General features: G+C 51.1%; 1 protein-coding gene across 8 annotated transcripts in view; it reads left to right on the top strand.

The window, feature by feature from the left end:
• The window catches only part of ARID3B (AT-rich interaction domain 3B), a 37,264-nt gene extending 25,652 nt beyond the window's left edge, over positions 1–11,612 (top strand). For 4 of the 8 annotated variants that reach the window (XM_075160532.1, XM_075160530.1, XM_075160531.1 and 1 more), the window contains 6 exons: positions 1,157–1,340; positions 2,577–2,836; positions 3,064–3,321; positions 6,124–6,225; positions 6,620–6,683; positions 6,978–11,612. In XM_075160532.1, coding sequence (XP_075016633.1) covers positions 1,157–1,340; positions 2,577–2,836; positions 3,064–3,321; positions 6,124–6,225; positions 6,620–6,683; positions 6,978–7,272 — 1,163 coding nt within the window. In that variant the 3' untranslated portion in view covers positions 7,273–11,612. Of the gene's footprint in view, positions 1–1,156; positions 1,341–2,576; positions 2,837–3,063; positions 3,322–6,123; positions 6,226–6,619; positions 6,734–6,977 lie in introns of all 8 variants that reach the window. The other 4 variants (XM_075160534.1, XM_075160537.1, XM_075160536.1 and 1 more) reach the window with 4 other exon arrangements.
• The last annotated feature ends 699 nt before the right edge of the window (positions 11,613–12,311 follow it).

Genomic DNA, 12,311 nt, shown 5'->3' with positions numbered 1-12,311 from the left:
CCTCAGATGGACGGCTCTTTGATCCAGGACAGTATTTCCTATGCGAAATAAAAGGTTTGCCACATCAGCATTTTTTTCCCCCTCTTCCTCTCCTTGCCTAAATCTCATTAGTTTGACCTTTTCAAACCCTGCATGCTTTATCACTTTAAGGTGCTGCTAAAAGGGCACTGTCAGGTTAAAAATCAGATTTTCTTACCTCTGTTAACCCACAAGATGACAAAACTGAACAGGAAGGATAGAGCTGTTTCCCTGTCCGCCCTGTCTATCCTCACAAGGATAGAGCAGGACCTTGGTTTGGGCTCCAAGAAGTGCCTGGATGCCTGGTGCTTCTCGCAGCAGCCACGAGGATGCCTGGCTTTGCAGTGCCTGCAGCCAGGCACGCTGATGCTCCGTTACACTGCTCGTTTGTTCACCTCCACCATCAACACGATTTCTCTAGCTTTCTCGCAACAAGTTACTGCTCCGGCAGCTGGCTCGCAGTTGCTACCAAGGTACACGTGTGGCCTCATCGGTGTGTCATTTGGGAGCGTGTTCAGGGAGAGGGAGTGGGAAGGTGAAAATGCTTTGTGAGAGCAGAAGCTGTAGCAAAACGTTATGCACGTGCTTGTGAGGGAGGACAGAGGTAAATGTATGTGGGGGAGGGAGATGCTCTCCAGTGTCACATCCCCTTTTCTGTCACTGTTCCCAAGCAATACAGGATAGCAAATCCCGGGGACTGAGGCAGCCGAATCCCAACATACGAGTAGCTCAAGTTGCCTGGCTGCTCGGCCCCTTCCTGAGCACAAGCAATACAGATTTTTATCTGAGATTGCCCTGGGAGCTCATAAAAAATGATTCTTCTGTGCTGCTCCCTCACCCCGAGGACTGAATAGTCCCTACTTCCCCTCTTTCTATTTTAGAAGTTGCTCTTAGCTGCAGGTTATTATTTGTCTGATAATTGCTTTTGCCTACAGGAAAGGATTTTTCATGAAAAGGACGTGCCGTGTAGCTACACTTCTCTGGCTCATTTACTCACCCATCGAGAGGCCTCAAGTCAGGCTACAAATAGAGTTGCCTGAATTTCCTATTAGAAAGAAGATCGATAGCCCCAACCTGCTGGTTTTCTTGGCCTCATTTTCTCTGACTCCATGTTTCCCTCCCTGCTGTTTCCCTGCAGGAACTCCCATCAATCGGATCCCCATCATGGCAAAGCAGATCCTGGATCTCTACATGCTCTACAAGCTGGTGACTGAGAAAGGAGGGCTGGTGGAAATCATCAACAAGAAGATCTGGCGAGAGATCACCAAAGGCCTTAATCTGCCCACCTCCATCACCAGTGCCGCGTTCACGCTTCGAACCCAGTAAGTCCAGAAGGTCTAACAGCGCGGATGTGAACACGGAGTGGGGATTGGGGAGTGCAGGGACTGGGGTGGAAAAATTGAAAGACTAAATTCTACTCTGTGGCCAGGGAGGACCTGATAAATTGCTTTATTTATCCCTCTCACCCAAGGCTTGCAGTTTTTCCTTTCTATTCCTTCTCCTCTCGTTTTTCTTAGCAGTGATTCTTCCCGAATCCCTTCCACCCCTTCATTCCCCTTCCATCCCTACAATCCCAGCACTAATATGCCATCGCCTTGTTCGCTGTGCTCTGCGCCTCCCTCCATCCTGTGCCTTTCTTGCCTCTTCTGAGCTTAAACTCCTCGGGGCAAGGAGGGTCTTGCTCTGTCTCTGAAGAGCACTTGGCACAGCGAGGAGGGAGGGAGGCCTCCTGATTTGTAGGCATCAAGTATGAACTTGATCATTTAATGTCTGTTATCGCTACTAAGTTGTGGAAACTTGCATTTAGCACCTCCTTACTGCGAGGATTGCTTTTCTGACCTGCAATATCTCACATTGATTAGGCAAGCAAAAAAAAAAGGAAGAAAAATAGAATAAGCAGAGGAAAAAGAATGGTGAAAGTAAACCTACTGTAAAATCTAAGCAACAGGGCGAAACTGTGCTTTAGTGACTCGAGCATGGAAGGCTGGGCTCTGGGAATCCACACCCAGCTCTTATGCAGACTCAGTTTTCGTGGAAGTTGTCAGAGCCCCTGAGTCCCAGAGAGGGAAGCTCCTTGCCATTCCTAAGCCTTTGGTACAAACGGGCTGTCTCCTGCAAACCTGTGTGCCAGAATTCAGCGAAAGCGGTAAGGTTTCGTGCTGCCCAATACAGGGTAATCCCTCAAACTTCCTTCCTTGCTTTAAGTGTTACGGTCCAGGATCTTAATTCTTACACTTTTAGATGGCATCTCAGTTGTAAAGGAATTCTGGATGATTCTTTTCTGCCCTTGTGGGTGTAGTAGTAATGTAACTATGTGCTTCCCTAGAAACATTGAGTAAACTCAAAAGTTTCTCTGAGAGTTGTGCCTCGCACCCAAACTGCTCCACGCTTATCAAACCAAGCCCAGCAGCGGTCACGATACGCAGACAAAGACTCCAAATCTGCAGTGGACCTCAGTCTGAAAGTCTTCCTGAATGCAATGCTTGTTGCTGTAGCCTATAATTTCACGTTCTATTGAGAAACCTACTTGAGTTTCCCTGTGCTCGCCTCTCTCCCAGATATATGAAGTACCTATATGCCTACGAATGCGAGAAGAAATCCCTCAGTTCTCCTGCCGAGCTTCAGGCTGCAATCGATGGCAACAGGCGGGAAGGCAGGCGGCCCAGCTACAGCTCCTCTTTGTTCAGCTACTCGCCCACCACCACGGGGCCTCCTTCCCTCCTGTCTCCCCCAAAGATCCGCTTCCCCATCATCGGCGTCGCGCCAGGCAGTGGGACCAGCAATCCTCGGGTGTCTCCAGCAGCAGCTGTCAGAAAAGGTCAGCTGCTTTTTACTCGCAGCAAAGAGGGTGGCTGGGTAAAGAGGTGTGGGCGCTGAAACACAGTTATTTTCCATTTTGTCCACCCAGGCTACTTTGGACTTGAGAGTAGTGGGACTTGGGTGGCTGAGGGCTTGCAGAGCATTCTGCCTGCGTGCCTTTAAGCCTTTGCATGCTCGCTTTAGGAAGGGCTGTGGGAGCGACTAAATGACTCTTTCCTTTTCTAGGTGACGGTGTGCCCTTGACTGTGTCTATGCCAAATCGTATTGCCGTGCCAGTGACCTTGGCTAGCCAGCAGGCAACTGTGGCAGCAAGAACAGCCACCCTGGAGCAGCTGAGGGAGAGACTGGAGTCGGGAGAGCCTCCGGAGAAGAAGGTCTCGCGGATGACGGAGGAGGAGCAGCGGCTTGTCCAGCAGGCTCTTCAGCGCAACCTGTTCAGCATGGCGCGGCAGATCCCCATGAAGATCAAAATCAATGGCAAGGGTAAGCAGCACCTCCAGATACACAAAAGGCCTTTGCAGGCTGCAGCAGGGAGGGAACTGCTCCCAATCTAGGATGTCAAACACCTCTTTACACACAGGCTTGGTTATCTCTCTGGGTACCAGGCAGAGGTCACTGTCAAGAAGCTGTTAAAATGGAGCACAATAATTGCAAAGCTAAACCGTAGCAATGTTTTGTTAGGTTTTATTTACTGCTGCTGTTTTTATTCTCTTCTTGTTGATGCATAATCCAGCATCATCTGAATCCAGAAGCACCGTAGCTGTGTTCAGAAAGCTCTGCATCTGAGCTGATAAAACCCACCTGACCCATACAAGAAGACCCTTACTCTGAGTTTGTGACCTCCTGTGTTGATCACGGTGAGATTGCTTCAGGACTCAAGCTGTTAGGTCTCCACAGAACTTGCGCTGCGGGGAATTACCAGTTTCAGTTGACGCTAGCCGAGTTGTCCTTGCGGCAGTGCTCTGTTGCATGCTGTAAGTACGCTCCTTCCTTCGCGGGAAGCGCATGGGTTGGCTGAAACTGCTTCGGGCCGCCTATCCGCCCCCCTCGTGTTTAATACCTGGTGTACGCTCCAGCTGCGAGAGCAGGGTTTGGCCTAGCCAAAGGCAGTCCTGTGGTTCCGCAGCCAACGAGATGACTTTTGGAGGGAAAGCCCATCGTCTGCCAGATGCTCAGCTTTCCCCTGCTCTGCTCCGAGCCTCACGCCAGCATTGCGCTGCAGGGAATGATTTTCTGTCCTTTCCCGGTCAGGAACCCTTTTAATTGATCGTGGAGGGAACGGCTTTTTCCCTATGGGAAGCAGACTGCAGGAGATGGAGAGAGATGCCCAGCTTTTAGGAATCCTTTGTCAGGTGTGATGAGGAGGCCACAAAGACCTGTGTATCTGCAGGGGGCCCTACGCATCCCGGGGCTTTTAGCAAGTCAGGTGATTTCTACCAACATCTGCTGCAACCCTGCACGCAGCCTCCAGGCAAAGAACTCCTGGCAAGGCTGGGTTAGAAGGTCACGTATAAGCGGCATTCATGGCCTGGGAAATGCACTCCTGAAATGCTTTGTAAAAGGGGAGTCACCCTGTAAAGGTCACATTGTCAGAATCAATACTGTTATATAGTGGCTTCAAAAGCTGATTAAGTGCCGTGGCTCCCTTACCTGTCCTGGGGGCTGCACTTCACTGGACAGCAAAGCCTCAGAAAATTTCAGTCCCAACAGCTGCTTCCTCCAAACCTTTTGATCCATTAAAATTAAAGGTCTCAGGCCCCCTATTAATTGTACATTTGGATGTAGGCGCAAGGCCGGGCAAGTTTGGCACGGCTTAGAAGAAAGGGAAGAGTTGTTCTTGAGGCCTTTGCTAGCAATGCTGGTAAATGCTTTACTGAGACGCTTTGCTAGAAATATATATGGCAAAGGGTCAAAGCAGGTTCCCCTTTGAAGCAGTAGCAGCTTGCTGCGGAGTTAAATGGGATTGGGACTTCACATCACAGTTCCTGACAGCTGTGGATCCACCTAAATTTCACATTTACATAAAAACAAAACAAAAATGAAAATAGTGAGTAAAAGGGAATACGAATTTTATTAAGTAATGTTCGTTCCCTCTCATCTCACTTCATTTTTTTTTTCTTTCGACTCTGATCTTCCTAAATAAAAAAATGCTAGGAACAATTTTAGTCTCTACAAATAGTAACAGGCTGAGGGCTGAGCCCTAAGGATTCAGTGGTACTATTTCCACCTTTGTTAGGTAACTGTGGGCAAGTCTGTCCTGTCTTTCGTGCCCTAATTTTCCCAATTGCAAAATAAAAATTATATTGTGCTTTGTGAAGCGCTTTGAGAGGCGCTTTTGAAGAGCACCGCATGAGCTTATCATAGCTTGACGGCAACATTTAAGTTAAATGTTAACAACATCCTTAGCATTCCTTACAGGGGCAGTGGACTTGCTGTCCCAGCAGACTTGAGAGGAGCTAAAACCATGCATTTTACATGCGATGTCAGAGCCTGAGCAGACTGTCTGCATAATTGCTCTCTGTTTTAATAGCCCAATGCCCCAAAACCAACATTGGGTGGGCCGGTAACCATGATACGGCTGTGCAAACTGTAAGCACGCATTCATGGGCACAGAGAAGCAATCCTACGGGTTGCTTAAGTTGGAGGTTCAGAAGTGTCCGGGAGAGTTTGACATTCAGCTCCCCTTAAACATCAGTACAAATTGAACCCCTGCTCTGCATTGGCACTTTCAGAGCTGCCCATTGTGGCTTAGAAAGGAGTCGACAGAGGAAAAAACAGGTTTCACATGTGCCGTAGGGCCAGCCCGGCATGGTGTTCCTGGGTTTGGGTCCTCGCGCTGTGGGTAGTCCCCTCCCTCCAGCGGCCGCTGCAGATGCTGCAGTCTGAGCCCTGCACGGGCAGTCGCACCAGCTCCTCCAAAAGCTGCCGCCTCTCAGCGAAGGGGGAGAGGACTGTGCTTCCAGCCTGCTGCAAACACAGCCACAATCCAGCCAATTTAAATATGGTCTTGCCTGGCGGCTTTTTCCTTGGAGGGGATGTTAATTTGGCCCTCCAGTGCGCGAGTCGGGGAGAGATTTGCAAACTGAGCCCGTACTCAGTTCACACTGAAGCATTTCAACACCTTTGTAGACTTGACTTCTCGTAGGACTGGAAGCAGACACCGTGTGGGGATTTCCTCCCCAAAGAGGAGACAAAAAGAGGGCTGCGTACACCTTTGCTCGTCTCTGGATAGTGCAGGAATCAGGATAGTTACTCTCTAACTCTGCATCTCTTCTTTCTTGAAAGAAGATAAACCGGAGTCGGCGGCAGCGGCAGCACTGAATTTGTCACCTAACGGCATCGGGAGCATTAACATGTCGGTGGAGATTAACGGCACAATTTATGCTGGTGAGAAGGAACCGCTCCCGGGGATGGGTAGAGAGCCAGGCCGGTGGTGCAGAGGGGGGCGTGCTCCCAGGGGCTGGTCTCTGCCGAAGCACGGCACACACAACCTGTCCGGCTTAGGAAGTTTAGTAGGAGATGATTTCTTTTCTCTTTTTTTTTTTTTTTGGTTCCGGGCAGTCAAGATTAACGCCCTTTCCTTGTGGTGGTGGTTGTGAGTATTTTTAAAATCCAAGGGAATTTAGGGAAGGGAAGGGACTTCTATGGAAGTGTTAGCAGGAAGGAGTATTATCCCTCTTCTCCTCCTGAGGAGTGGCTTTACTCAGCTTTTCCTCACGCATCTCTGGGAAGCACAAATTGTTGTCCCCTGTCCTCTGCTCAAGCCGTTTCACTTCTGCAGGTCACACACATGCACCCGTGGACAAAGCCCAAGTGGGAGGCCTGGCACCGCAGTGCAATGAAAGGTGCTTCTCTCCTCCAAGGGTGTTGAAGCCATTTGGGATCTTTGTCTTCTGTAAGCACAACATCCCCGTGACAGAGGCTGCCAGAACAAGTCCTGGGGGATCCCTTCTTATATCCTGGTCACCGCTGACCCTCTGATCTGTCTCCAAACCTGCTTGTCTTGCGCTGAGCCTCTTTCTGTTGGGATGAGATCTTTGGGGTTGGATAGTCTGCCCTTCACTCTGCACCCTATCCTTCTCAGCCGTGCCACCCCATAGTCCCAGTAACCCTTCTCTTTACCTCTCTCTGCCTTGCAGGAGTGCTCTTTGCCCAGAAGCCAGTCGTCCATCTCATTGCAGGCTCCAGCACCCAAAGTTCCTGCAGCAGCAGCAGCAGCTCCCACTGCTCTCCCAGCCCTACCTCATCCCGGGGAACCCCCAGCGCAGAGCCCTCCACCAGCTGGTCTCTCTGATGGACGGCCGAGCCTGTCTCTCACACTGGCCTCCGGCAGCTCTTCCTCTCTGCTCTCGGCAGGGAGCGAGCCGGGAAGGAGTCGCACAGATTACCTCATCTCAAGGAACCTGCTTTTGTGGTTGGCCAACGCCAAGATGATGATGATGCTGAAACCTTTCCATGCCAGCGAGCTTTTCTTCATCGTCTGTTTGTCCAGCCTTTTTTCTTTGTTGTCCCCTTTCTTCCTCGCTTTTGCTTTTTGTTTTCTTCTTCCTCCTCCTCCCAGGGTTTGCTGTGTTCCTGTTGGGGGGTGGGACATGGAGGGGGGGGGGGCACGCCTGGCGTTTTTCAATCAGGGATCGTCTCTAGGAGCTGCAGGTTGAGAGATGGCTGAGACGTCACCAAGGCAGGTGGAAAGAGCTGGAGTTGGGGCAGGGAAACTTGGTTTTCCTCAAACCGGTAGCCACAAGGACCCTTCCCACAAAACAACTCCATGTATTGACAATCCTAAGAGCCGGCGGGGTGCCTTGCCCCTGTCCTCCCGCGGCTTGTGCTGCAGAAGGCCATGCGGCTGCAGAGCAGGCAAGCTTCCTCGCTTTTCTTCTTCGGGCTCTGTCGTGGTCTGGTGTTCGTATGTCCTCCCCTAGAACACGTGCTCTTGGCTTGCGAGCCTCCTTCCCCCTCTCCGAGGTCTTGGCAAGAGGGGAAGGACTTTCTCACCGCTACGTTTGACCCACAGACACATTAAAAACCTCTCCATCAGCTGCTTTGTTCTCCTGGCTGGTGCTGGCCTCTTCCCTGCTGTTGCCTTCTTCAGGCTTTCAGCCAAGTTTCAGATGCCCTGGACCTTGTTTCTCTCCCCTTGAGGAACTCATCCCGCTGACACTTACCCTGACAGCCTGAACTTATTCTGGCTTATTATTGATCCTCTGTCCCCCTGACACAAAAGGGCTGTCATTTAGGTTGATCAGGCTTCCTGGGGCGGCTTCCTTCTGGTAGGGGGTCTTTCAGTAGCCCCTGGAAGCTCTCCACCTGTGTGCTGAGAAAATCGAAGGTAGTATTTGAAATCTCATTCAGTGGGGCTGTGGGGAGTGTGTAGGTATTGCGGTGAACGTGAGACACGTCATCTTCGTTGGTCTCCGGACAAGCCTACGGCTGCCCAGTCCCCTTCAGATTGTATGTCAGCAAAGAGAAGGTGGCTCGCAGTTGAGTAAGACCTTTCGCTGTCCTGGGTGGAAGCAGAGAAAAGGAGATGGAGCCCTTCCTTGCCCTTTCCCCTCAAACCTCCAGTTGAAAACACACACAGGCTGGCCATGACTCTCCGGTGTCTGGAGCCAGCCAAGCTGGCGGAGTGACTCCATGAACTCAGCTCCTGCTCAGGTGGCCTCATTCTGTCCTCTCTCCTCCTGCTGGCCTTTCCCACACGTGCTTTCCCCAGCCTGGAGATCGGGTCCAAGCACTATCCATCCTGCCCTGGTGACGTCCTTCCCATCCTCCAGGCCCAAGTCAGGTTTTTTTGAGCAGATGAAATACCTCAGATATGTACTTGTTGTTGGGTTTTTTTTGTTTGTTTTGGGTTGGTTTTTTTTAACCTCTTCAGGAAGTATTGGCATATCTTATCGCTTGTTTTTTATATGTGGTTTTGCTGACATTGTGGGGTTTTTTTTTTTTTTAATTGTATCACCAAAGACAGAAAGAAAAAAAAGCTGAGTGAAGGAGCCTGGCTTCCCCATCCTTTAGGCCAGCAGGAGACAAGCTGAACAGCGTTGTCCCAGGACATGTGCATGACACAGGAGGACAGGTAGAGGTAGGAAAAGAGGGCGAGAGTGACTGCTGACTTAGAAGATCTGTCCTGCGTGTTGGACACGAGGGTGTCTCCGAAGTCCCTATAATTTTTCCAAGCTCCAGGATCGGTGCCTACCTTTAGCTGGGAGGCGCGAGCCCAGCTTACACTACAGATTGGCCGGGCCTCTCGCAGGAAAGTGGTTTCTGGCACCTGGAAGCACAGCTTGGTCTTGTGGTGCTGCACCCAACCGCCTCCTCAGTCTGGGACTTGCGTTACCCCAGCCACGGCTGCTTCTGCCTACAAGACTAAGCCGTGTCGGGGGGCCTTTGTGAGAGGTGCCAAAATCAGAAGTTACTCTAGTTTTTCAGCTGTACGTAGGTGCCTGTGTAACAACCACCCGAGCTAGTAGATATATGATGATCTAAGTGAAAACCATGTTACAACTCCAGAGGTTCAGCCTGCTAAAAACCCGTTTTCTGGAGGGCGGTGGGTGGGTTGCCGTGTGTCATCCCAGTAGGAGAGGGTCAGCTTCTCTCTGCCCCCGCAGGTGAGCAGAGCCGTGGGGAGCACTTAGCCCTGTGCAGGAGGGGAGGCTTGAGGCGCCGTTGCTGACGGCTGAGCCCCAGCTCAGCCCAGAAGTGTCCCTCCCTTCCCTGCCCAGCCGATTCCGCGATGCACCGTGAGCAGCTTAAGCCCGTCTTGGTGCTCTGAGAGACTTTACAGGTCCAGGGAGATGCCTGGGTAGCTGTGGCACGGACCCTGTGCTCCCGGGGTGTCCTGCTCCCAGAAGCTGTTTATTTTATACTACTGAAAAGAGCGTGGCTTTGAAAAACCCTGGGCCAGATACCGCCACAGGAAAAGCCCCATCAGCAGCCTGGGGTTGAAAATGTACATAGAAACGAAATGAATAATCCTTCTTTTAAACTCTCAAATGGCAGGTTCTGCTTTTTAATCCCGCACACTACTTGGCTGGGCTGCTGCTTTGTCCTTGAGAGCTCTCAGGTCTTGCGCCAAGGCTTGTGTAAACCACGGGCGGCACTTCCTAGGAGCAAGAGGCTCTATGCTCTCTAGATGTTACTTTACACACTGTGGTTTGAGTTATCCCGCTACCCGACATGGTGAGGACTTGGTGGGAGGCAGTGGCTGAGAGTGCACATGTCCTGAGACAGATGCTGCTCCGAGATGTTCCCTCTCCGGCCGCTCTTAGCTGGAGTAACGACCACCCACCGGGCACGGGGAAGCCGTGGCGGCAGGGCGTTTGCTTGGCAGATCCTGCAGGCCTCCACGGCATTTCATCTTTGCAGGCTCGGAGAGGATTTTCTGGGGCTCATTCAGATTGGGTTTTTTCCCTTTTTTGTTTTTGTTTCGGTTGTTTGTGGTTTTGTTTTGTTTTTTTTTTTATTTGGGGGTGGGTTTGGGGGCTGTTTCCTACAAGTGGGACTGGGGGACTTTTTGCTTTTCCTTATGCTTTCTTCTCTGGTCCTGGGGAGCAGAGGTTAGTAATGGGTGGTTTTGCTTATGTATCACATGCTAACATTGTGTTTTCTTGCACAGAAAGGCACTCGAATCACTGAACTGCTAAACAGCTTTGACACTACTAGAGTATTAATGTTTATAAGCTTTACACAACTAGACTGGAAATAGACAGGGACTAACAGATTGTTTTGTATCCAATTCAGGGAAAGAATCAAGTTGGGATGCGTAACAGATACCTCAGTAAAAATAAGCTGCAACAATAAACTGGTCCTTTCTCAGTACACGACGACAAGGACCAGCCGATTCAGACTGTGAAGAGTAACCCTTTCCCTAAGCCTGGCTTTGATACTGGCAGTTGGCTTAATGCAGGTTTCGCTGAGCTCCAGATCTCCTACTGAGCTGCCAGGCCTTGGGGACAGGGTTATGGAAACCAGCAGCAGAGAACAGGGCGCAGGAGCCGGGAGCGGCTGAGCAAGGGTGGTGGATCCCCCCCCTCTCCCCGGCTCCCTTTCATTTCACTCGACCGTGTTCGATTGTATCGTACTCAGGGGTTTTGATACTGCGGGTAGGACTGTTCCTCGTGTGAAGTGCTCCGCTTTGCAGCGTGGCTCATTCTCTTTCAACTCCAGACCAGCGAAGGTTTCACAGTGAGCAGCCAAAAAAAAAAAAAAACAAAACACAAACAAAAGCCCCCAGCTTGCTTCCATGCAGCCTTGATGCTCCTGTTCCAGGGGGAGATTTGCCAGCTGGGTTCGATGGCCCAGCTGGGGGGAAAAAAAAACACAAAAAACCACACCAAAACCAAACCTGCTCGTCCTCTTCCAGCAGATCCCAGTTTATGCTGGGAAGGCACAAAGATTGTGAGCTGGGAAAGGGGGAAGAGGCGAGGGGGGGAGGCTGCGCGCCTACTCGGCTCCCAGAGTGAATGTGAACGTGTCACACCAAGTCCTTTTGGCCGCTGCGTGTGCGTGTGTGTGCTCCAAACGGATTCAGATCAGAAGATGTTTTCACCAAACAGCTGCAGCAGCCTTGCTACTAGTTTTCTTACCTATTTAAAAAAAAAAAAAATAATAAAATAAATAAATAAAAAAAAGAAATGTGATAGCCTAGGCGGTGGATAAATACCTCAACGTCTCCTTCCAACAAGTGTCTGTATATGTTGTTGTTGGGTTTTTTCTATCTTACATGTTATCTGAATGTTTATATTCCAATAAACTTCTACCTCTTCACACGGTGACCCCGCAAGCCTGATTTGTGGCCGTGCTCTTTAGCGAAAGATTGACGGGCCCCTTCTCCGTCCCAGGAAGCTATTCCCGGAGGCTGGGTCAGCCTAGGTGAGGTCCGTGTCCTTGCAGGTCTCTGTGCTCCCAGTTTGTTCCTTCCTGGGGAGGTCTGGGCTGTAAAGCTGGGCGGCTCTGGTGCTGTTTTGGGGTGGTGGCTAGAAACGAGCTGGGTACCTGTGGGGTGAAATGTTCTGCCTTCCAGGTTGGATGCTGGCTGGGAAACCCCCTCCACACACCTCGGTGGGAAAACAGCCGTTAGCCATGAGTTACACCTGATCTCCTCTCCTGGGTGTTGCTGAAGGGCTCACAGCTGCGGCTGTACCTGCCCCGTGTCCCCTACCCAGCCCCGGCTCCGCTGGGGCCGGAGCCGCTCTCCCAAATCCCTCCTGCGTCACCACCTCCTCCGCTCAAAAAAGGACACTTAATGCTTCCCAACGGTTTTGCTATTTACCCAGCACCTGATCTTGGTTTTCCAGTCATTGAACCAGTCTGGCAGTTGGAGAGGAACTGGTTTCCAGCCCTTTTCACACCAGTGTTTCCGAGGCCCCGGTGTCTGCGTTTGTTTTGGCCAGCGACCCGTCTGAGGGTGCTGGGATGGGGCCCGGCATGCAACTTTCCCCACCTTCCCACCAAACTCACCGCATCCCCGCGCT

Source organism: Calonectris borealis, chromosome 11 (genome assembly GCF_964195595.1).
Source record: "Calonectris borealis chromosome 11, bCalBor7.hap1.2, whole genome shotgun sequence".
NCBI lineage: Eukaryota > Metazoa > Chordata > Aves > Procellariiformes > Procellariidae > Calonectris > Calonectris borealis.
Note: the sequence above shows the minus strand (reverse complement) of the source record. Positions and strands in the feature narration are given on the sequence as shown.